The 24874-nt window shown below is 38.6% G+C and overlaps 1 protein-coding gene across 2 annotated transcripts in view; it reads left to right on the forward strand.

Moving 5' to 3' along the window:
- The window catches only part of FOCAD (focadhesin), a 109449-nt gene that overhangs the window by 38969 nt on the left and 45606 nt on the right, over nucleotides 1-24874 (forward strand). For both annotated transcript variants that reach the window (XM_065657889.1, XM_065657891.1), the window contains 10 exons: nucleotides 4462-4566; nucleotides 4979-5080; nucleotides 5607-5737; nucleotides 7009-7135; nucleotides 16409-16543; nucleotides 16937-16987; nucleotides 17661-17744; nucleotides 19190-19322; nucleotides 23357-23545; nucleotides 23793-23914. In XM_065657889.1, the coding sequence (XP_065513961.1) occupies nucleotides 4462-4566; nucleotides 4979-5080; nucleotides 5607-5737; nucleotides 7009-7135; nucleotides 16409-16543; nucleotides 16937-16987; nucleotides 17661-17744; nucleotides 19190-19322; nucleotides 23357-23545; nucleotides 23793-23914 (1179 nt within the window). The remainder of the gene's footprint in view (nucleotides 1-4461; nucleotides 4567-4978; nucleotides 5081-5606; nucleotides 5738-7008; nucleotides 7136-16408; nucleotides 16544-16936; nucleotides 16988-17660; nucleotides 17745-19189; nucleotides 19323-23356; nucleotides 23546-23792; nucleotides 23915-24874) is intronic.

Below are 24874 nucleotides of genomic sequence, written 5' to 3' on the forward strand. Positions count from 1 at the left end.
GAGCAAGACAATCAGTAATTCTGCCGCTAGTGAAATTCTGTTTTATTGTGGTTCAGATGATTAGTGTTTGTAGCTGAGGATATTGAATTGAAAAGCCAGGAGTTACTGCCATACAAAATCTGAGTTGAAGAACTGTGTTTCAAAATACAACAGGGTCAGAAAGACAGAATGTGCATCGAGAGTGCTGTCCTCATTGCTCTCATGTTTATTACAACTCCACAAGGGGTTTCACAAACAGGATCTCCCATTTCCACACTGTTGTTTATATAAGGTGTCTGTTGTCTTTGCAGTAAATAAATGGAGCAATTAAAAAACCTTGCTAGATTTAAAAATAATTACTTTAATTATTTTGCAGACAATATTCTTGTTTTGTTGTCTTACCCTTTCCATGAAGAAAGCCTACAGAGGACTTCTGTGTATGTACCTCCTCCTTTCTCACTGAGTAAAAGCCTTTTTATGATGCAAGTTTAGTGATTATATTAGATTTGGCTTTTGGCTGAGGCATTTTAGAGTAACGGTCTGAAACAATATGGAAGAAAATCCAGAAATCTTTTTGAAAGGCTGACAAATGAAGAGTAGTACATGGACTTTTAGGCTGTCTTAAATCACTGCAGAGGCTGCACTGACACATGCTGTTCATGAAAGGCTTAATACAGTCCTTCTAATCGGATTAATTTTCCTGTTGTGCAAAAACTGTTATTACACTCTGTGTGAAAACAGCTGTGCTGCAAGGGGAAGAAATTAAATCGTCTGACTGAAAGGCCACTGGTGAATAGTAGCACAAGATCTATTACCATTATTAGAGGATTATGAGGCTCTAGAGAACACCCATTCTTTTATGGTCTTTCAACTGCTAGAATGAAGTATTTTAGTGGTAAACGACGCCCTTCTGGGAAATCTAACTGAAGAGGCATTGTTTTGTGTGCCTTGGGGGCTGGGAGTGCATTAAAAAAAAGTAAAATACATTTTTATTTGGGAAAAAACATGTTTAAGGATATGTTGAACTGGATTTGGCTTGCTGAGGTGGTGCATGATGATATTGTTCTATGTCTGATTGTGTGAACTTTGGAGAGTAGCTGTAGTGAAACAGTCATATTACAGTCAGATCTTGTGGACAGATTGTTCACAGGTGAAGCTTATTGGTTAGGATCCTGCTGTAACAGGAAACTTTTGAAAACCTAGCTTATGTTCTCTAGAAAGTGCTTCTGATTATTGAGCACAGTTAATTTTATAGCTTTTATAAAGAGAAACTTATCTTCATTTGTGCACATATCTGAAAAGCTGGTTCCTTCATTTGTGTGAATTGTTCAGTACTTTTATCTTGCTCACTAGAGTACAGAATGCTTTTGAAAACCCCATTTCACTGCCTTGCCTACTGGAGAACTGCAGGGTGTTTCAAAAAGATGGACCGAATTTGAAATACTTACTGCTTTGAAACTGGGTCCATATTTTTGAAGCACCCTGTAGATTGATGCTATTACCTAACACTCTCTTCCAAAATTCAGCCTGACATTTCCCAGAAATAAAAGCTGTAACTTTGCTGTGACGTTTATTTCCTGCCTTTTGGTTGACTTTTGAGGAGGAGGAGGGGCATGGAATGGTGTCTTAGTGTTAAAACTGACCCAAGATAACCCTCCAGGATAGGCATCCAAGCAAATAAAGTGTGGTGGAAATAATATGAAGTGATATCCTGCATTTAGAATTTGAAATGGGGACAGCATATGTTAATATGTATCTGGATTATATTTTTTTGAAACCAGTTTTTCCTTTTGAACATGACTTTGCTTACTGTTTTCTGGCTGTCTCTATTTTTTGTTCTGACACAAGGGCTGCATGATGACAATTTATCTTCAGTAAAATGTAAGGAAATGTGAGGGAACAGAAGAGGAGGATTATCTTCCTGCCCAGCTATCCTCCCTTAGCTTGTGCTTTTGAAGAAGAATAACTGTCCTGTAGCTTAGAAAAAATAAATCAGACCAGCAAATTGCAGAGAGTGGGAATGGTTCTCAGACCTATTTATTAAATGAAAGCATTTTGTCTCACATGTTTAATCTTACTTTAAAAAGAAGAGTTATTGACATACCTTGGCATCATTTTTGAGAGGCAAATTAATTTTAAAAACGAAAAACATGATATTGAAACCCTTCTTGAGGTTGTTAATGACAGGCTTGACCTAACCATCGCATCCTCCGAGGGCGCGGGTGGTGCAGAAGGCAGTGTTGTCAGGCAGCGCGTCTCTCTCCCTCCCTCTCTGAAGCTGCTTCCTGCCTACTGGGAGCTAATGAACCATCACATCAGCTTTTTTGGAGCTGTTCAGCTCTTGATGAAGATTTAGCGTAAATTTAATATTTAAATTAGTCCCAGCATTGTTTATCCATTAAAAGAGGGACACGGAGAGAGGAGCGGCTTTGCCGTACTAGGACGTTTTGTGTTTTTTGTAATCTTATAGATTGAATATACAGTTCAAAACAAGTATGCTTTAAAGGACAACACCTTTAAGGAAATATGTAACTGGCCTTATAATAACACGTGCTTAGTCTCTTCCTGAGAATTTAGTAAATCAAATCTAGCATCTGTTTACTAGGTGTGAATATGAAAGTCTTTGTAGTACTTTCATTTATATACCTGTTTAGTGTAGAATAAACTTTGTAACTAGAAAATTAATGAAGACACAGGACTTGTAATGAATTTCTCATCAGAGCCGATGAAGGCTAGGCCTGAGCAGACTGACTTTACGTTGTTTGAATGCTTTTATAACTAAGGATTATGAATATAATTTATTTTTATTGTAACTTATTTTGAATGTCATTCAGTCTGATTGCCATATGCATAGTCCAATATAGCCACGACTGAGAAAAGTGCAGGAAGTGGCCCATTGAATAGAGAACTCGCTAAAGACCAAATGGAGTTAGGGTCGCTAAGACCTTGTGTCTGGCAAAAGGAAGAGGTACAATGGGGTGAGATCAGGAGGAGGGAACTTAGGTAGGGAGTTTGGTCATTTTAATTACATCTGTGACATCACTACTGATGATTTGTGTAGCCTTTTTGCCCAGCGCAGGGTAATGACAGCATTTGTCAGGGCTTGGTATGATTTAAAGAATTAACAAAATCCTCTTATCCTCAGAGCTGAGAGTCTTCCAACCATGCTGCTGTTAACAGTGTGTGGAAAACATATGTATCCCAGTGGAGGAGCACACGTGACCTCCTTGATAATTTTTGGACTTAAAATGGTGATGCCGGTAGCTGTGTTAGTGGTAATGATTGTCCACCAGAAGTACGGAATGTCCATTGTTTGCTCATGGCCCTGCGATTTACCTTGTATCATTCAAAGATTTAGGTAACAGTAAATCAGGTGATTAATTTTTTTCTCAACACTCAAGGTACAACAGGTGCCCAGAAATAAAGCTGCTTTCATCCTGCAAGTCTCCTAACTTCAAGGGGATTTTTTTTTTCTTCCTGTATTATTTGATTTCTGTGTAAGCTTGCCTTTTCGTAAGGCGTGATTTAACCAAAACAGATTCTTGCTTTGAGGATGCTGAGCCTTTGGTTCTCAACTCTTCTTTTGGTTTCTATTTAATTTAATCAGGAAGTTAATTTTAGTTTTCCTTCTGTGTACTAATGAACATAATTTTCTCTTAGGCAGTGCTGTTGTCTCTTTGGCCTGGGTAAAACTTTTCTGTTCTTGGTAATGATATTGCCTTTTAACACAAGTTTTTATCTATGGAAGATTAACCCATGTGGCTAAGTGAAAATCATTACTACTGTATAAAGGCAGAATGTAAATTAGTGCTGTGTAATTACTTTTAAGTATCCATAAAATCAAGTGGGGAAAAAAACCAAGGCCATCATGAGTAGATTTGATTTTACAACATACTGATATGAACATACACAAGAAAAAAACCGAAGAACCTGCAGGTATGAAAATACTGAAAAACTGATCTAAGTAAAAGGGGAGTAGAGGTAAATAAGTCTCCTTTCTTTCATTGTCACTTCAAGGACAGATCTCTGCAAGTTTTGTACCATATATCAAATAATGCAGTAAATTAAATTGTATTATATGACAAGTTTGTGGGAAATTATAGTAGCATCATCAGAATGCCTCTGTAACGACCAAACTGAATTGGAATAGTTTCTTCATTGATTTGGTATGTATTTTAATGTACCACCTTCAATTACATGTTACTTTCACTGTGCCTATAATAGAATTTCAAGTATTTCAGTTTATTGTGGAAATTAGATTATTGCAGTGCTTACAGCTGAACCTGCACAACAAGATGTTTTTCAGCTGATAAATTAAAAAGAAACAGATTGTGAGTCCTATGAAATTCCAGACTTCAGAATTTTCCTTTCTCTTAAAAAATAAAGCAAAAAAGTAGGAGTTTCTAACATGTTCTGAGAAGTTTGTTGTCCATGTTGGCAACCTAGTTCCATATTTATTTTCTGCTTTTTGTTTTATTTTAGGTCCCAAATCTGATCCCAGTTCTCATATTTAAATTGGGAAGACCTTTAGCGCCTGCACTTTACAGGGATATATTGTATACATTGCCTACACTGGGTGTACACAAGGTCAGAATGAAAATTTTTATTTAAACAAACTTTATCAATAAAAGGTTGTTTATTTATAGAAAATTATTTAAACTGAGCAATGCATAGCTTGCTTAAAATAATTGATTTGTAAGCTTCAGCGTAACTTTCCAATATTTTGGATGGGATATGGCATTTGTTTTAAATAGTGAAATGCACATTGTGCTTTGTTGTCTGCACTGTATCTTCATTATATATAGATCATAAGATGCTCTTGGACTCATTATGCACTAAAATTTTTCAGAATATGACTCCCAGTTTCTTCCTGACATTGAAGCTGGACAATTACCTCGTTTACAACCAAGTACTGGTTGTAAAATAATGATTTGTAGATTAGTCTTTGTTCTTTGATATAGAAAATAACAGTGACATTTGGTTAAAAAATTTCTTTCAGGTTTGTGTAGCTCAGATTCTACGTGTGATACACATGTTGGGGAGCACACCAAAGCTTAGAGCAATTGCTTTGCGGCTGATGACATCCTTATGGGAGAGACAGGTTTGAAAATTCTTGTAGTATCACTACGATAATGTGTAGTTGAAAAACTTCACTACCTCTAACCAAGGAAGGAAATTAATTTTGCAATATTTGCTATACTAGTACCTCATTATCAGCAGTATAAAGTAAAGGGTGGAAGTTGTGCCAATATAGATCCTGTTTTAGTAAAAATCTCAATAGTATGTATATCACGTAACCTGCTTTTCATTTCATCAGGTCTCAGACTGGAATTAAGAAAGAAATTTGTTTGAAGGACTGCATTCTACTTTTTATAGTGTGCAGTAAGAACAAGACCTGAGTTACATGGCAATAGTTTGCCTCTCTGTTTACAAATCAGCAATAGAGATTTGATCTGCAAAAGCCAGTTAAATCTCAATGTAACATTAAATTTCAATAATAAAGGAAAGTGAAGTATGATATGCAATAAAAGTGGTATTTAGAAGTCATGTAAAAGTACTAGCAGTTGAAAATCCTGTCACTAACTTTTGAAGGTGTGATGATAATTGTTAAATTGTATCTTTTCTAGGATCGAATTTATCCAGAATTGCAGAAGTTCTTGGCAACGTCTGATATGCCCTCTTTGTCTATTGACAAAGATGCTCAATGGGAAAAGCTGATTGCTAGAGCGGCTTGTATAAGAGATATATGTAGGCAGAGGTAAGCACACATGCTATGTCCATCTAATATCTTTGTAATGGAAAATCATCTTTTTCAGAAAAGCTTCATAATTATTTTTACCTGCTTTGTTATATTAAATGTGGGTAATATTTTTCTAGTTGTATGAGATACTGACAAAGGCATTGCTAATCTCAGCAGCTAGTAAATTTTGGGTATTATATTGTAACTAAGAGAAAGCATCTATAAATAATGTTAAAATGAAAATGGCTTCATTTTGAAACAAAACATGCATCCTGTACTGATCCAGAGTAGAAACTTAAAGCATACTGCTTCCAAATTATAAAAAAAGAGAGAGGAAACATTAGACAGATCATGGGTTGTTTATTCTGTCTTTTGATTTACTCAAATAGAGGTGGGTGCCTTTCTGAAAAGTTCATTTTGTCACATGCAAATTACTGATCCTTATTCAGTACAATACTGACCACAGAACACAGTTGTAAAAGTCTCACTGGATGAAATATTGATCCTTTCCAGCTCTAACTATCCATGAATATCAGTACTTAATAATAATATACAGTTGCTATAAAGATGATTTTTTAAACAAATTATCAAGTACTTCCTGGTTTTATGTGCACAATACCTTCGTTTGTCACCTATCTTTTGGGTTCCACTTTTCACTTTCGTACTTGAAGGTCAATTACTAACAGCTGGAAAGATTCACGTATCTTTCAATCATCAACTAAAAAAAAAAGTTCTTAAACACTTTTTCCTTTACCTCTTCAACATTCTTTAATTTTGCCGAACAGTGTTTTTCGATAAATTAAAAAAAAAAAAAAAGTTAAAACATGAGGTAAACATCAATGCAGCTGTAATATTTTTTTTTTACCAGGTAAGTGATGTAGTTAAATTTCAGGTGTATGCATGTTCTTCATGCATTTAGAAAGTACTGGAAGAAGGTGAGAGCAAAGCTTGAATTTTCCATGCAAATAAATCACCTAGCTAGGTGGTATTTACCCCAAGTTCTTCCAGAAAGAGTATGAGGAACTGCTGAATAAGCAGTTGACACCCCCCCATCAATGCCCAATAAAACCAAATGGATCCTAAAAGACTGCAAAGCAAATAAGCAGCCCAGGCAGTCATTGAAGGAGAGACAAATGACATTGCAACAGCACCAAATTTGGAAAAATATTCTTATCTGATATAAGAGGGCCAAAAGTCTTCTGCTGCCGGAATCTCCACCAATATACAGTAGTGAATTTTTTGTTTGTATGCATGAGTATTGCCTTGTATTGTCATGTTTTTTCATTTAGGCCATACCAGCATGGAGCAGACATGTTGGCCGCGATTTCCCAGGTATTAAATGAATGCACAAGACCTGATCAAGCTTCACCTGCTGCCATAGTGTTACAGGGTCTTCAGGCACTTTGTGAGGCTGAGGTAAGATTAAAGTGGCTTGTCCCTGTGTTTCATGTTTTGCTTGTGGATCACGGACTTTTTTTCTTAGTTGGCTTTTTTTTTTTTAAGAGTACCTTGGATTGTTACAGCATTTTATTTCTTCTGAGAAATTTAATTCCTCTCTTCCAACATCAGTTAGTTGTTCCTGGGAAATTATACTGTGAACTTCAATTTTAACAGGTCGTGCCTTCAGTGCATGGACAGCTTTGCTGTCTGTTGAAAAGACATCCTTTCATGCAGTTTTCCTTGAAATTTGAAAATAATGGCTGTTTGGCGCATAATTCTGATTGGCTGAAAAGTATGTAGATAAACTCATTTTTTATACCTTTTTGCTGGCCTGTCCTGCTGGGTCTCATTCACATAATCTACCTGATAGAGAGTGGAATCACTTGTAATGGTGTTATTGGGTAAGTAACAAATTCATTTGTTACTTACTGATGAAGAGGACAAGCAAGCATTGGAACGTGCTGCACAGAGAGGTTGTGCTGTGTCCATCGGAGGTTTTCATGTTCATTTTTGATACAACCCTGAGCAACTGGGCCTGAATTCATAGTGACCCTGCTTTGAGCGAGACTTTGGACTAGAAATATCCTGAGGTCTCACATGGTATCGCCAAGTTAGGAACCAAGGCTCTTTGTTTCTGCAGTGACAGGCCAGATGTGGTGATGCAGAGGCAGACATGCTGTGAATCACACTGTAGATAAACTGGACTGTGCAGGCCATCTGAGTTAGTGGAATAGCCTGCAGGAATATTTGGTTACCCATTCTCTGCAATTTTAAGTTTATCGACTTCTTCACTTTCAGTGCAGTGTTTACTGCATGAGGCCAATCCAACAAAATCCAGCCCTTGCCACCTAATATGTTTGAAATCATGTCAGCAGTTCAAGAACAAAATAGTAAATGGTTAGCAGGTCATAGACGTTAGTATTCAGTAGAGTTAAAAAGCTTCAGACAATGGCTACTAAGAAGCAGCTTATTCAAGGTAGTTGCTGTGTTTGCTTTTGGTATGAAGTTTGGCTGCTCTTAAGGTCACAGAGGTTCTTTGATTGCTGGCCTCAGTATTTAAGCAGTGTTTTCCCAGGCTGGATTAAATTTAGACTTTGTTGCCTGCAAAGAAGCAGGAGCTAGGCCTATGACATATGTCACATCCTACTATAAAAACCTTATTTGAGAACAGATGACCACTGTAGAGAAGTGTCAGGGTGGAACAGCTTTAACTACTTAGGATAGAAGAAAGAAACAAAAGAATCACTTCATGGACAGGCACCAGTTTTTGCTGTCCTAGTTCTTACAGGCTCTGCCCTCAGTTGCACTTTCAAGTCAGCTACCAAAATCAATTTCAGTGCATCTTCATTACTCATGCAATTCTTGGTTTTTGAAAGTGGGATATGTCAAAGATATTGTGGAAATGTAAACTTAATTTTTCATCTTATGAATGCATTAAATTTTATCTTAGAACCATAGAACAGTGTGGCTTGGAAGAGACTTTTGAAGGTCACCTAGTCATAAACAGTTCCTCCTTCTGTACCTGCCTCTGCACCCAACCTGTTTTTGTCTTCGAAACATTCACTATGGTGGTAACTTCATTTTCTGTCTCTTGATTAGCAAGTGTGGCATACTAGTGTAGTCTAGCTGGTGTTACCATGTTGTTCCCTTCTCTTCCTCCATGTATTTTTGCTCTACCAAGCATGTTATTTTTTTTTTTTGACACTTCATTTGCAGTTTTTCTCAAGGCTGGAACAGAATTCTAATCCCTTGTCTTCTGGTTTTGCTAATAAGGTAGCTAATACACTTTTTGTAAGAAATGGTGTATAGCAGTAGCTTGAGCAACACCGAATAGCTTCAGGAAGACTAAATTCATCAGTGTATTTTAGGTGAAGTTACTGCTGTTCTTAAGCTTAGGAAGATTTTATTTTCTTCAGAGCACACAGTATGACTTATAATTTTAATAAATGTTATCTTAAACTTCGCAATTTAAAACATTAACAGTGACTTTTGACTTGCGTGTTACTTCTCCTGTGTGGTCTTCATGTTGGGCTTGTTGCAGGCACAAAATAAATTAAGGAAACTTGTGCTCCAAGTACTTAAAATCCGGTAGGAGAAACTGGAAAACTGTGTGTTTAATCAACAAAAATAATTCCCTTATTGTAGCTGAAATTTCAATGTAAGCATTTTGCATTTGAATGTGGACATACCCTGTAGACAGAACGATCATTGCCAAATTTTTTACTATGGAAATGGCATTGAGGAGCGATTTGGCTGTTAATCCTGAGGATTAATAGTAGCGCATCTACCTCTGCAACACCATCGTGTTGTGAAGTCAGCTGGTTTTGGACTATTGTGCAAAATTTGTTTTGAAAAGAAGATGGTTTTATTTACTCAAATTTATTCCTAGATCATGTTTGTCCACAAATGTCACAGGGCAGATAGGGTCACTTTTCATTGTCACAGTGTGTACTAGAGTCCAATACTCAAGGACAAGGTTATTTTAGATATTCCATGCGTGGGTGTAAAGCGTAGTATTAAATTTACTTATTTGAAGATAGTTGTTATGCAGGATTTCTGATTCAGCAGAGGGATACAAAATATACTGAGATCACAATACAAATGTAAGTTACACTTAACAAAATAGCGCAATTGCAGTATACAGTTCAATCACAATACCAGTGTGATTCCCGTTAGTAGTCTCTGTAATATGCTCACTGTCACGACGCTGAGTGTCCCCAGTTGCCAGGAAGTAATATGGGGGTTGAAGCCAGCTCAAGCCTGTTGCTCTCTTCAAAATTCTTTTGTTGGCTGTCTGGTTTTAAACTCTATGTAGGGCCGAGCCACATATTCACTCCTCCATATGCTGATCTGACTGACGCAGGGACATGTTCACACTCTTTTAATGAACTGGGGAGAAACATTGACACCCTGGGTTAATCCACTGAACTGTTTATAACAGCAGGGCAGGTGAGTAAGAAGTTATCAAAAATGAGTTCATCTACATATTTTCAGCCCCACCCTGCATTAATCTCTGAGCTTCATGGGCCCGTTGCCTTTGCCCATCTGAGCCTTCTTCCATTGTAGGGGACAATGTGCCAGTCACAGCGTGTAGCACATAGGCAAAGCAGTGGTATACCCTTCACTCTTTCTAGTTGCAGGTATTTCTGTAGCTGGCTGTTAAGTGTAAAGCTTTGCAGTAGAGGATGTGTCTGGTAGTTTTTGCTGGAATTACATGTTCTGGAAAGATTCTGATAGGTTTTATCCTAATTGTAGGTTAGAGGAGATTCTGGAGTGATCAGCTATGCCAACCACAACCAAAAGGCTTGAGAGCCTTTGTTACACAAGTGTTGTGGTCCATGATCCACCTAAAAGAGTTTACAGATCATGGAAGGAGGGGCTGGCCACTTGGGAAGAATATAAGGCTGTTGTTAGAGGATGTAGGGAGGCAACTAGGAAAGCTAAGGCCTCCTTAGAATTAAACCTTGCGAGAGGGGTCAAGGACAACAGGAAGAGCTTCTTCAAATACATGGCAGATAAAACTAACACCAGAGGCAATGTAGGCCCACTGATGAATGGGGTGGGTGCCCTGGTGACAGAAGATCCAGAGAAGGCAGAGGTACTGAATGCCTTCTTTGTCTCTGTCTACTCTGCCGGAGGCTGTCCTGAGGAGCCCTGTACCCCTGAGGCCCCAGAGGAAGGCAGGGCAATGGAGGAGTTTGCCTCGGTTGATGAGGACTGGGTTAGGGTGCAATTAAGCAATCTGGACATCCATAAATCCATGGGTCCAGATGGAATGCACCCGCAGGTGCTGAGGGAGCTGGCTGAAGTCACTGCTGGACCACTCTCCATCATCTTTGCCAAGTCTTGGGAAATGGGAGAGGTGCCTGAGGACTGGAGGAAAGCAAATGTCACTCTGGTCTTCAAAAAGGGCCAGAAGGAGGACCCGGGTAACTATAGACCAGTCAGCCTCACCTCCATCCCTGGGAAAGTGATGGAACACCTTATCCTTGGGGCCATCTTAAGGCACATCAAGGATAAGAGGGTCATCAGGGACAGTCAACATGGCTTCACCAGGGGGAAGTCGTGCTTGACCAACCTCATAGCCTTTTATGAAGACATAACAAGGTGGACTGATGATGGCAGAGCGGTGGATGTGGTCTACCTTGACTTCAGCAAAGCATTTGACACTGTCTCCCACAGCATCCTCATGGCAAAACTGAGGAAGTGTGGACTGGATGATTGGGTAGTGAGGTGGACTGTGAACTGGCTGAAGGAAAGAAGCCAGAGAGTCGTGGTCAATGGGACAGAGTCTAGTTGGAGGCCTGTATCTAGTGGAGTGCCTCAGGGGTCAGTACTGGGGCCAGTATTATTCAATATATTCATCAATGACTTGGATGAGGGAATAGAGTGCACTGTCAGCAAGTCTGCTGATGACACCAAACTGGGAGGAGTGGCTGATGTGCCAGAAGGTTGTGCTGCCATCCAGCGAGATCTGGACAGGCTGGAGAGTTGGGCAGGGAAAAATTCAATGAAATATAACAAGGGCAAGTGTAGAGTCTTACATTTGGGTAGGAACAACCCCAGGTTCCAGTATAGGTTGGGGAATGACCTATAAGAGAGCAGTGTAGGGGAAAGAGACCTGGGGGTCCTGGTGGACAGCAGGATGACCATGAGCCAGCACTGTGCCCTTATGGCCAGGAAGGCCAGTGGCATCCTGGGGTGTATTAGAAGGGGGGTGGTTAGTAGGCCAAGAGAGGTTCTCCTCCCCCTCTACTCTGCCCTGGTGAGACCACATCTGGAATATTGTGTCCATTTCTGGGCCCCTCAGCTCAAGAAGGATAGGGAGCTGCTGGAGACAGTCCAGCACAAGATGGTTAAGGGAGTGGAGCATCTCCCTTATGAGGAAAGGCTGAGAGAGCTGGGTCTCTTTAGCTTGGAGAAGAGGAGACTGAGGGGTGACCTCATTAATGTTTATAAATATGTAGAGGGTGAGTGTCACGAGGATGGAGCCAGGCTCTTCTTGGTGACAACCAATGGTAAGACAAGGGGTAATGGGTTCAAGCTGGAACACAAGAGGTTCCACTTAAATTTGAGAAGGAACTTCTTCTCAGTGAGGGTGATGGAACACTGGAACAGGCTTCCCAGGGAGGTTGTGGATTCTCCTTCTCTGGAGACATTCAAAACCCGCCTGGACGCCTTCCTGTGTAACCTCACCTGGGTGTTCCTGTTCCGGCGGGGGGATTGGACTAGATGATCTTTCGAGGTCCCTTCCAATCCCTAACATTCTGTGATTCTGTGAAAAGGGGACGAATCTTGTAATTTACTTTCACTGAAAGAGGTCGTGGTACCTTCGGATACCAAAGGGTGAAACCAAACAACCATGAAGAGCTAAGAAATGTCACAAGCAATTTTTGCACGTATCTTTTTGCAGCTATTAAAGCCACCATTTCTCCTTATAAAGCAAGTGAAAAAGTCCCTGCATAACGTAACCCAGTTGGCCCTCCTTTGTGGGGTAGGTTAGGCTAGGTGACCCCTAGCGGTCCCTTCTAACCTAAGTTAATCTCTGAATGAAAGGTTCTGTGATAGACTTGAACCTTGCTGAGGTTTGGTGTGAATGGATATTTGTCTCAGAGGAAATACTGCTTAAAATGATGTGCTTCTCTGACTTGCTCCCCATCAGAAGTGAAATTTGATTTAAATATTGTTGTTTCCTATTTTTTCCCATGACTTCCTGCCCTCTTAGTGCAGTAGATCGCCTGAAGCAAGAGTGCTTCAGTAAACAGAGATCGGTAAAACCTGACCTTTAGTTTTTCCCCTCTAGCAAATATGTTTTCAGTTAGTGCTTTGTTCACCAATAAGCTTGCTATTTTAAAACAAATTTTTAGCATAACAAAAGAACACAGATGTAAACCAAAATATACTGTACCAGAAGCACTGAGAGCTTATAAGTTATGTGGTTTATAGTGTCTCAAGGTGACAGTGATATGTCAATTGGAACAAACACGGAAGTGGGGGGAAACACACAAAAACATAAAGATGAAAACAGACTTAGAAAGAACTTTTAATGAAGTATGACACTCGTGTGTCTAGATCTATCAACATGCAATTTCTGATTATCACTGGTTCTTTTTCTGCAGATAGTAATTGGCACATCAGTGTCATAAAGTTCTCCTATATTGCTAGTTTCCTAGATTGTATTGTGTTTTCAGAGGACAGCTTTGTTTAGCTGAGCAGTGACTCCAGAATCACAGGGCTTTTCCTTGGGAATTCATGACTAGTAGAGAGAGTTCATCATAAGATGCTTATCACAGTGACTTGTTCCTCCAGAACTGCTTTTATAACATTTTTGTTTATTTGTGTGTAAAGCACCACTCTCCTATCTTCCCTGCTGTTCCTGTTCCCGTGCTCCACTAGTTCACAGTACTTCATTTGGTAAGAGGTTTTTCTGTAGGACTACCGTTATGAGTCTAGAAAATTCCTTCTCAAAGGAGCCAAAAGAATTCTACAGTCTTAACCTTTTAAGAGTTTGTTTGCCTGTTGTTGTTTTGTTTGTGTGTGTGGTTTTTTGGGGGTTTTTTTTTGAGAAAATTCAGTGTTCTAGCAGATGAGGATAATGTCTGTTAATGACAGGCTGGAATGCGCAGCCATGCTCAGTGGTGGCTTGAATATCCTCTTGTTTCTACATTTATTGTGTACCAGATGATGTTTAGCCAGGTTATTATAAATCATGTTCCTTCAGATCAACTCACCACGTTTATTTAGGTTATTACCCAATCTGAAGTTGTACAAGATCCACTTCACAAACAAGTATTTAGTTGTCAGTAGTATTAGAACAGGTGAAACATACTGTAAATTCTCCTTTATCACAGAATGCAGCAAAATCTTTAAAATTGTGGCATATTCCAAGCTGTAGCTAAGACAAAACAGACACACGTGCCCTTCTTAGCAAATCTCTCCTTCCAAACATGTCATTGGCTATTTTTAATGCATTTCGTTCTGTCCTAATTAAAAATTGAAGTATAGTTTAACAACCTGAATTAACTCATATTGGTTCTGTTATCCTTTTGTTACAACAACAATGAAATTTCTTCCTCTTCTAATACCAGCAGTGTTTGAAATGAGAAAAAAGTTATTCTACTTCCAGCAAGCTCCTGTGCTATTAACTGGACAGATGTAATGTGTTGGTTTTGGTGGGGAAGCATGCAAAGTAAACATGCCTTACCTTGTGGTAGAAGAGAATGTAATCATTTGAAGGATGTGTGTTTGTTTTAAAAACATCCGATGATAAATGAAACACACAAACGTAACACCTGCACTATTTTAAAGTTCTTTTTGATATTTAGAAAACTTTCCCTTTTGCATTTTTAAAGAGTTACAGTTTCCAAAATGCTAGTGTTCTATGATTTCTGGATGCAGCAATGCAATTTTTCAAACATCCCCACCTTAACTGCAAAGAACCAGAGTTTGTCTGAGACTTTTTTAGATCTGACACTTGAGTGATGGATTATTGAACTAAGTTTTCATGTTTAAGCTGGCAGCTATCAGTGGCATCTTATAGGACCAACTGCTCTGGACTGGGAGCTCTGTTTCAAGTGTTCTTTGCAAAAGCAGAAACATACTGGGTGTTAAGTTTCTAGATTTCCATCAAATCAAAGGTGCTCCTAAAAGGTGAGAACCATCATACAGTAGGAGAGTTTTAATTTTGCCAGAAATGCCAAAGGAACCTTTCTCAGTGGGTCTAAAGTGTGAGTATCTAATTGAACACCACTGGACTGAAAATATTATTGCTCAAACTACGATAATATCTTTGCAGTTTTGTGGTTTCATTGAATAAAGAGTTTGATATAAGCTGACAGTGTTCAAGAAGAGACTGGACAATGCCCTCAGAAACATGGTGTGAACTGTGGGGTTGTCATATGCAGGGACAGGAGTTGGACTCGATGATCCCTGTGGATCCCTTCCAACTCAGGACATTCTATGGTTCTACGATTTATGCATGTTCAGGTTCCTCAAGTGGTCACACACTTGATCTTCACTTTCAGTAGGAAAGACCTTTGCTCCCTCAATTTCTGTCTTGCAGTTCATCCACTCGAGAGGTGTGGGAAGAGAGCTTGCCAGTGAAGACTGAGGCAAAAAGATTGAGTACCTCAGCCTTCTCCTTGTCCATTGTTACTAGTTTACCAGTCTTGCTCCTCACCGCGGTTACACTTTCTTTGACCTTCCTTTTCTGGCTAACGTACCTGTAGAATCCCTTCTTGTTATTTTTTGCATCCCTTGCCAAGTTCAGCTCCAGCTGTGCCTTGGCCTTCCTGACCCCATCCCTGCACAACCGGGCAGTGTCCCTGTGCTCTTCCCAGGTATCTGTCCCTGCTGCCACCGCCTGTGCATGTCCTTCTTGCCCTTCACATTGACCAGCAGGTCTCAACTCATGCACAGCAACGTTCTGGTTTCTAGTATAACTGCAGAGACAGGTTTAAAAGGCTGAAGCTGCTATGTTCTAAGGACTTGGAAAGCAAATGACTCCAAATTCATTATTAACAGAATAAAAATAAATTACACATTTTTCAAACCAGTTTTACTGTTTTTGTAAGTTAACAGTTAGAAGTATGATGTTACTATAGTCTGTGGTTTCCTGACTGAATTATTTTTTTTTATGTTTCTGGTTTGTTGAATTGATCTCTCTCACTGTAAAATGTTAAGAACTGACCTGCTTAATATAAGGCTAATGAAGCCGTGGCATTAGTGTTTATTTTAGTTTGACATTTTCCCAGCTATTTCTGGATTCCTGCAGTTCTATGTTCTTTTGTTCAACAAATTTGTTTGGATTTGGTTGTGTTTAAAGATTAAGGGCATTTTGTTTCGGAGGACTCCCAGGGAACAGAGCTTCCTTCACTTTTCTCCTGTTTAACTCCCAGACAGCTGCTTTTAAGCTAGTTGGAAAAAGTGAAGTAGAGCAGTAGTGTTACATGAAGATACAGTTATAGCTTTATGTGTATTGCTAACAGTGTCCTACTTATTCCTACTGGTAGCTGGTTTTTATCTGGTAAAGTGTCGTGCAGTATTATTGCAGGATGTCAATTAATGTACTGGAGACTCTTAATACAAGTGAATTTTTAACGTGCTTGCCTTTTTTTTTTTTTTTTTTTCTTAACCCTTTATCAAATCCTGTTCACAAGTAGGAAGAAAGAAGGCAAGTGCTGGAAAGAAGTGTCGTTTAAGTCAGGTTTTGATTGCTGTTGGTAATGGTGCCTCCTACTTTCCATCCAGGTTGTTTGCATCCGTTCTACATGGAATGCTCTGTCACCACAGCTGAGTTGTGATACCAGACCCCTCATTTTAAAAGCACTGAATGAATTGTTTGCCCTGGTTCCCTCATTAACAGTGAATACAAATGAATATGAGGTATGTACTCACGGACTAAGGTGATTCTCTTTTTTTAGTGTATCTTTGTATGAGTTTTAAACATGCCTGCTTGTTTTTAATCTTTCTAAATTGTACTTACTGCCTAATTCAGGCTAATCATAATGCACATATCCATACAGTTTCACGATTTTAGCTTGCGTTTGTGAAACCTGGGAGATATGTGAGAAATTCCAGTGCAAGGTTGATCAGAGATTTCCCTCTCCTAGAATGTGAACACATGTGAATGTGTCTACAGCTCAAACTTGCGCACCTTCCACCTTCCTAGCTCAGTGCATGTTGATGTGGCAGCAGTTTCTTTTGTGTAACTGCCTCTCTTTCAACTGCTTATTTGGTTAAAGAAAATCTGAATACCTGTTTTGTTTGCTTTTATAGAAATTCAAAGCTCAAGTTATCAGCTTCCTTTGGAACAACACACAAAACAAGGTAGGTGATACAACCGAAAATGTTAATTCCTGGTGTCAGCAATTGGCTATTAAGTTTTATACCTTTCTTTCAAGACAAGGTTCTCAGCGTCAGCAGTCTCATTTTCTAATAGCGATTTCTTCTTGTCATTGACTGTATAACACTGTTTTTGAAGCAATGTAATGCAGATGAAAAGTGGTAACTGATGGTTCTAGCATCTGCCAATCTTAAGGAGAACTGTAGCGCAAACTATTTTGACTCCACTGGTAGATTTCAGCCTAAACATGGTGAATCATTCTTGGCAAAGCTGCAGCTGTGACAACTGACCCAGTTATTTGGTGGGGTATTGTAACACGGTGGGAATGTTGGACCATCATTACGGTGGGACTGGTGGAACCAAAGTATTTGAGTTTAAATATAGCTCAAATATTTCTATGTAAACTACACTCACAGCAGTAAAGGAGTGTAGCAATCAGAATGTTTGCTATCAAGCCTAGATAATTGGTCTTGCTAGTTTGCATTGTTAATATAAAGTAATAAATTGAGAGTGCATGCCTCAGGAAAACATTGTTATTTTAAAGTTTTTTTCAGCATTCAGTGCTTAGCGACTAGGCTCTTTCTGTGGAGTGTCCAGTAGGCAGCAATACCATATTCTGTGCTTGTGATTTTCTTTTTCTTCCTGTTAATTTTCTAGGATGCTGTTGTAGCCATTTCAGCCTATAAATCACTCTCATCATTTCGTCCTGAAGAACATAAAATTATTCATCTTCCTGAACAGGTAGCAATGTTGTATGTTTAATAGTAAGGACATCTGACATGGGTTGTAAACTCCTGGAAGGGAAGGAAGGCCTTTTGCCATCTCTACCAGACAACCGTCAGAGCCTCATAGAAGGGATATGAGATCCTGCTGGTGGAATGGGATTATATTATGTATGATGAGCATAACCAAGGCTTATGAGAGGGGAAGGGCACAAATAGAGCCTGAGTGAGGTCTAAGCAGTCACAAGGTAGCTTTACTTCTTTCTTTAGTTAAATCAGCAGGTTATTTTTGGACACTCAGTTTGCATTTTATGCTCTTTTGTTAATGCTTGTAGTTGAGTCTTAACACTAAGCAGCTCTTGTGATTACTGCTTCATCCATTGCAGTCACACTCATGCTTAGTGCTTATTTTCCTGAAATGGGCAAGTCAAGTTGAAAAGTAGGTCCTATTTTTGGAATTAATCTGAAAACACTTCCCATGTTTCTGTTCTGAACTTTTACAGCATAACCTTTTGCTTTTTTGTTGATAAAGGCAGACAGAGAGAAATCACGATGCTTGTTGGAAAGCTCTTCAAGTATGTAGAGGGCTGTTAAAGTCAAACTTCACTCTGATTAGTTGACTCTCAAGAACCTTACAAAAAGAAATAGTGCAAGAAAGTGAACGTATAAGGTCATCCATGTGACTTTTTTTTTTTTTAGAATAACCTTTTAAGTGAGAATAGGCAACAATCAGTAGTCCATTGGTACTTTATGGCATAGTAAATACTTCTGTAAGTTTTTATTTACTGCATTTTTACAAGATTAGCTCCATTTTTGTGTTGTAATTGGCTATTATGAAAAGGTTGGAATAAGCTACTTTAAAATTCAAAGATTTACTTGCTTTATATAAGTTGTTGAGAAGAGTTCAGCATAAACCTTATACATGAAAAATGTGTTTTGCATAGAAGAGCACAAGGTAGAATAAGGGAAATCTCTAAATGCTGTTGCAATACTAAATCTTTCACAGTAATACGTAGCTTTATATTATTAGTGCTCTTACTTTACAGTCATTAGAAAATGAGTACGTTTTCATTGAAAGCATTGTAAATATGTTGCAGTTTTTAAAATTCTGAAAATGAATGTGTGTATATTGAAGTACCAGTACAAAACTTTTTTTTACTCTAATTGAAGAGGAATCAGAGTGAAAAGTAAGTTTTAGTAATATAAGTTCGATCTGTAAGTGTCAAGATTGATTTTAATATTAGAGATATGGATTTAAACAGCCATGTGATTTTTTTTTATCAAGCAGTTTTGCCTTTCATTCAGGTAGAAGAAAAGCTTATATTCTTTCAACTTCACATTAATGAAATGGAGAACTTACCATATTTAGTTAGTATTTTTGACACTTGGTTGACCCTTAGAATCATGAAAAATAATGAGGATTTGGAATTTCGTGCTGACATTTCCTTTTTTTCAATCTTTCAGGCACGACCAGTAGTTGACCCACTGGAGGAGGCAGACATGAATGAAGAGGAAGAAGAGAAGGAGGCAGATCATTTTGTTCCAGGCTCTTCATATATCAAGCTGTTGTCTCTAACACCAGCTTATGTTTTAGGAGGTATGATATACTCAGTGTTTGAGGTTACTGTGCAAATTTGTAATCACAGTGACTGCACATACATGCAGCTTTCTTATTATGGAGTGTCATGTTAAAGTGCAGCATTTTTCTTCTTCCTCTGGGAAAATATCTTACCAAATTACAGGAAAAAATGTAAAGTAAAAGTTCAGAAGAAAATAAAACCCCCAACCCGTTTTTAGGTGGACAGTGTGTCAGAGGTCATGATGGTAGAAAAAATGCTTACAACATAAATTAAAAATCTTCATCTGTCCTATAGGAAAAGCTAGTTGCTTATTTTTTACTTCAAATACCCATTGTTTCATCACAGTGCAACTTCAATAGGGAGGACTGAGCAGATGTTTTTCAAGGCAGCTCTGTATTTTAGCCCAGCACAGACTCAAGAGAGAGAGAGAAAAAAAACAAAACCAAAAAACCCCCACCAAAACCAAAAACAAAGAACCCCACAACAACCGAAAAAAAACCCCAACAACACACCCCACACACACAAAAAAAACCAACCACAAAACCAAACATAACCAATACCTTAGTGTTTCATAAACAGAGTATTAATAGTATTGAAACAATGCTGTATACAAAATCTACTTAATCTATACAGATATTAGTTGCTATGCTTAATGCTTAATTTTAGTGATGCATATTGATACTGAAGTATGCTTCAACATACGGTCTCTGGTTGCTGCACTTTTTTTGACACCTGTACAGTTGAATCACTTTTAGTGTTTGGGATTTTTAGTGTTTGTTTGGTTACTCTCATTAATGCTACTTTTCACCTCCTGTGAGAAGACTGTGACGTTGGTGCATGGACACAGGCATTGTTATTTCACTATTTGTAGCATGCCTGGGATCTTGATGTGTGATTACAACCTGTAAACATTGCCATGAGATAGTAGTAGTGGTATTTCATAGTATTCTCCTGCAGTGAGGGCTCTTCGAAAGATCCATTTGTTAAATACTCCATGCATTGGAGGCTGGAGTATGTGCAGCCTCTCCTAGAGAATCTCTGTGCACTAACCAGTAAGTTCTAGCAGCTTTGTGGAGAAGAGTGCCATAACCTACTTCAAAGAGTGATATATCTGGGCAGAAAACTCAAGCTGTGTAATGGATGCTGAGACAGGCAACTTAACAAGAAGATGGCAAACCAAAATGGACTTCAGAGACAACAGCTGGAATAAAAAGATGTAGCTACCACAAACTGCTATAAAAACAAATGTGCAAATAGCTTTTCCAACTCTAACATTCACTGAACAGATTTTCCCTCAGGGGAGTCTTCATCTTCTAACACTGTTAGTTAACACAGAATACATAACAGTTGAGCAAAAACTTTAGTGACTGGCAGAGGTGATGATTGTGAGTTGATTGCTCCACTGAAAGGGTGCAAAACTGCTTTCACAAGACAACATCCAAGACAGACCAAAAGCCACAAAGTTCTGTTGAAGCTGAATTTGTGCCATCTCACCTGCTGGAATCCTGCTGTTGTACGTTATTCAGATTAATTCACTACTTCTTTACTAATTAGAAGGAGAAGGACCAAGGTGCTTTTTAAGAAGACAGTTTTTGTTTCTCAGAGTTTCCCCCAAAGTCCTTGTTGATGCACACCAAATCAGCTGAAGCTTCTAAGGGAAGTTTAGCTTGCTGCTTGTGAGATCTCCCTTCTTCTTGCTTTTCCTTGCTGATTCTTTAAACTCTGAATTGCTGCTGCTTTTTCTTCCCTCCTTCTCCTTAAATCCTTGCAGGAGGAGGAAACTCTTCTTCCTGAAGAGCTGAACACTTAATGCTATGGCAGCTGCAGTTAGAAGGTTCCAGCCAGAAAGCGGCCTTGGTGCTGGCATTACTGTTGAATTGTGGTGGTTTGTTTTTTTTTTTTCTTTTCCAAGTGTCTTCTCCAAATCTGTGGGAAGAAAATGTCCAAGCTTACAAACAAATCTATAGGGTCTATTTCTGCAACAGAGCTGAGGAAAAATAAGGAAACAGGTAAAAGTAGACTTCCCATGGCAGTTGGTTGGAACATGCTGCAATTCCAATTTACCATAGCTGTCTGCTTATTTGAAAGTTAAGTTTTAGGCAATATTTTCTATCAAACTCCTTTAAAACTGATTTGTCATTTCAGTTTCCATATTGTTTCAGAGCATTAGAGTCCACAGTCTATCAGGAAGAGTATGACAGCCGTATTATTTTTTGTTTTAGTAGTTTTTCATTCTCAATGTCTTAGATTTCCCTGAATCCTGGTAGACAGAGAATTAAAAACAATCCCATATAACAAACAGTAATAGCTGTTGTCTGAGCATTATAATTATTATTAAGAAGTATATCTCTGCAGGAAGGATGCTAAGAATTTTTTTTCCTGTGTTGTTGTTGTTGTTGTTGGGGTTTTTTTTTAGCCTTCAAACTGATTGGTAGAATTAAACTATGATATTCTAGCACTTGCTGCACAGCTAGGTGTTTCATTAAATTTATCCACATTGTCTAGTTTGAGTTATATCTGTCAACCTAGAACATTGGGCTGTATCTCTTGCCTGAAAAATTGCTTTTGAGTGGCTTGTAAGCATTAAGTCCTTCGACATAACTAGCAAGTGCAGTAATATGACAGCAGTGGCATTACTTGTGCTAGGGTATCTCTGTCAATGTGGATGGCAGAGAAGGAGCTGTTCTCTTTCAGAGGATTTCTTTTCTATTACTGCAGCCACCATACACAAAAAAACTCTTATAAAATCCTATGGCAGGTGGGTGGATAGTGTTTTCATGTCAAACTTAGTTTTGTTGAAAGAGTATGTCACGTTGAAGACTGGGGACAAAAACTTCTGGTTTCTGATTGAATCACTGTAGTGAAAATTGCTAGCTGCGTTCTGAAGTTTTTGAAGAATATTGACATTACAGGTAGAGAAAAAAATGCCCAGATGTAGGTGCCCTTCCTGCTATGCTACAAAAACCTGTCACATTTAGACTGCCCTCCACTATGAAGTTGAATGAGGAAAGAATATTGCTGAAAATCATGGAAACTTGCTGAAAAGGAAATGTGAGGAAGTTCCAGTGTAAAACTGTTTTATTCTGAGCTGCCATATGTATTTCTTGGACCCAGAAAGGATGAGCAAGTGCCTGTTTGTCTCCTTTGTCCTGTAGTTCCGAGTCAAAGCAGGCCTGTATGCGATTTGGAAGCTTGTACGCCAAAGTTTCAAGCCTGGTGTGAAACAGTTGTTATAAGTCCCCTTAACTCATTTGTATAACAAAAGCACTATAGGCTTTTAAACATATCAGGTTTGCAAGGTGCTGGTACAATGCTGGCACTCTGTGATGTGGTAACCAATGCCATGCAGTCATATATATGTATGTACAGAAATACAGCCCTTTTTTCCAACACGTGCCTGTAAAGGCTTCTCAGATTGACTTCACAAATGAACAATAACTTTATAGCAATTCTGTGTAACTTTAAAGCTGGTTAGACTATAAAATGCATAGCTTGAGAGCACAGAACTTAATAAACAATTTGTACTGCTATGGTAACAGAAATCAAGGTAATACTTTCTGTATCCCCGGTTTGCATATAGGCGCGCTCTCTCCCATCTACTCTCTTTGCATTGTACATTTTTAAATGTCTTTAAGGACAACCTGGTTTTAGAGACAATATTTTTCACAATGTTGGTAAACATCTGTTTTATTTTTCATTGTTCTCTGTCAGTATGTGCTAGTGTTATTATCATAGCAGTCAAATAATGCAATCAACAGCTCATGGAATAGTTAAGGCCACTGCTCCTCTCAGCCTTAGTATCTGACATGACTTCCTCAGAGCCTCTTGAATTTGCATTGGCAGCATGTATGGTGTCAGGGAGACTTAGGAAGAGTTCTCAGTGCTTTGACCTTGAGCTTTCATCTGAGTGTGTCATCACTAGTTTATCTAAGCATATCTCCTCTGAAGCACAGGTGTCATTTTGGGTTTTATGGGGGTTTTTTTTGGTCTCTTAGTCATCAGGCTCTGACATTCCCTTTCCTCTGTCGTCATTTTCCTGCACTTCATCCAGCATTTGAAGAGTTTGCAACATCACTTGTGAAACAGGAGATGACCAACATGCCCCGTGGTGTGTATCATTCTGCTTTGAGAGGAGGGACCACACGCTCAGATCAGGGGAAGACTGTGGCAGGTGTTCCAAACTTCTTGCTAAAAATGTATGAGAGGAACAAACAACCAGGAATGACACCAGGCCTTGCAGGTAAGCTGTCACTTTCATGAAGTTAGACAAGTCTACATGCTTTGACCCAAAGATTTCTATGAGTCTGAGAGTAAATCAGTGTAAGAAACACAGATGTGTCAGTTGCATATGCTTACAGATGCTTTTAAGGTATTGGCTTTATTAAGTTATCTTTGTTTTCGGTTCTCCACTGAATTGCGGAGGACTTCTGAACTATTAGCATTCATATTGATATTGACCTATTTTTCTCCTTCCCTCCCTTTTTAAGCTGGCATGTTGTTGTGTTATGACCTTCCAGTCCATATGGGCAAAGATGGAAAGCCTATTCCTCGGTTTCTGGCCAGCAGAGGACGCAATTTCCAGCAAATGTTGGTAGCCCTTATTCACGAGGTAATCTGCTGGCTTTTCTTCCCTTCTCGGAAGCGCTATGCTTCCTTCCCTGCCTTACTACCTAATTTGTTTATGCCAATTAGGAATTAGAATCAACTGGCAATAGCTTGTATGAATGTATCATAATTAACTTAGTTTCTGTGTGGGACAAGTAGCTTGAATTGAACGTGTGAATATCTCTTTTTAAGTGTTCACTGCTGAAGTACCTCTGCTGAAAATCAGTAGAACAAACAGAAGCTGACCTTTGCCTTTATCTGCCTTGCAGACTACAATACCTGCCTTATAGCTGATATGTGTAGGTGACTAGTAGGTTGGAACAGTGATTGGACTCTGTGACAGCTTCACCTTGCCAAGACTTGGTATTTTATTCTCTCTTAAATGTTTCAGCTCCCTGCCCTATTAGGGTTATACCACTGAAACCATGCAGTTACCTTTGTGGTAGCTTTGGAAAAAGGGTATGAACTAAACTCCCACTTAATCATTACAGAAAATAAAGTGCTTGTAACAAAATCTTTCAGAGTTGAGAATTAAAGTACTTTTATGGTTGATATGAAAGTCGATATTTGAAAATTTTGGAAAGCAGTGAAACAAAATAAGTAGTTAAACTGGATCTAGGGAAATAACTCTTCCTTTCCCAACTTTATGCCAATGAGAGCAGTTAATAAAAGTAGTAGTGTATTAATCTCTTTAAAAGTTAAAAAAAATCTGTTAATATGATAATTTTGTATTGCTGCAGAGGTTAATTACATGCATCTAAGGGTGAAGTTTCTGCTCACAGGACATAAATAAGAATGTATGAATTATATCAGTCTGATAGGAGCAAGAGAGCATAGATGACAATTTTAAAAGTTCTATAAAATTTAGATAGACTCTTCGGCAGTATGTCAGGAAATAAAAACAATGAATGAATATCTGGACATTTTAAAGATGATTTTTTTTTTCCCTGCCCCACAGCAATAC

The sequence above is a fragment of the Caloenas nicobarica genome, chromosome Z (genome assembly GCF_036013445.1).
Source record: "Caloenas nicobarica isolate bCalNic1 chromosome Z, bCalNic1.hap1, whole genome shotgun sequence".
Taxonomy (NCBI): Eukaryota; Metazoa; Chordata; class Aves; order Columbiformes; family Columbidae; genus Caloenas; species Caloenas nicobarica.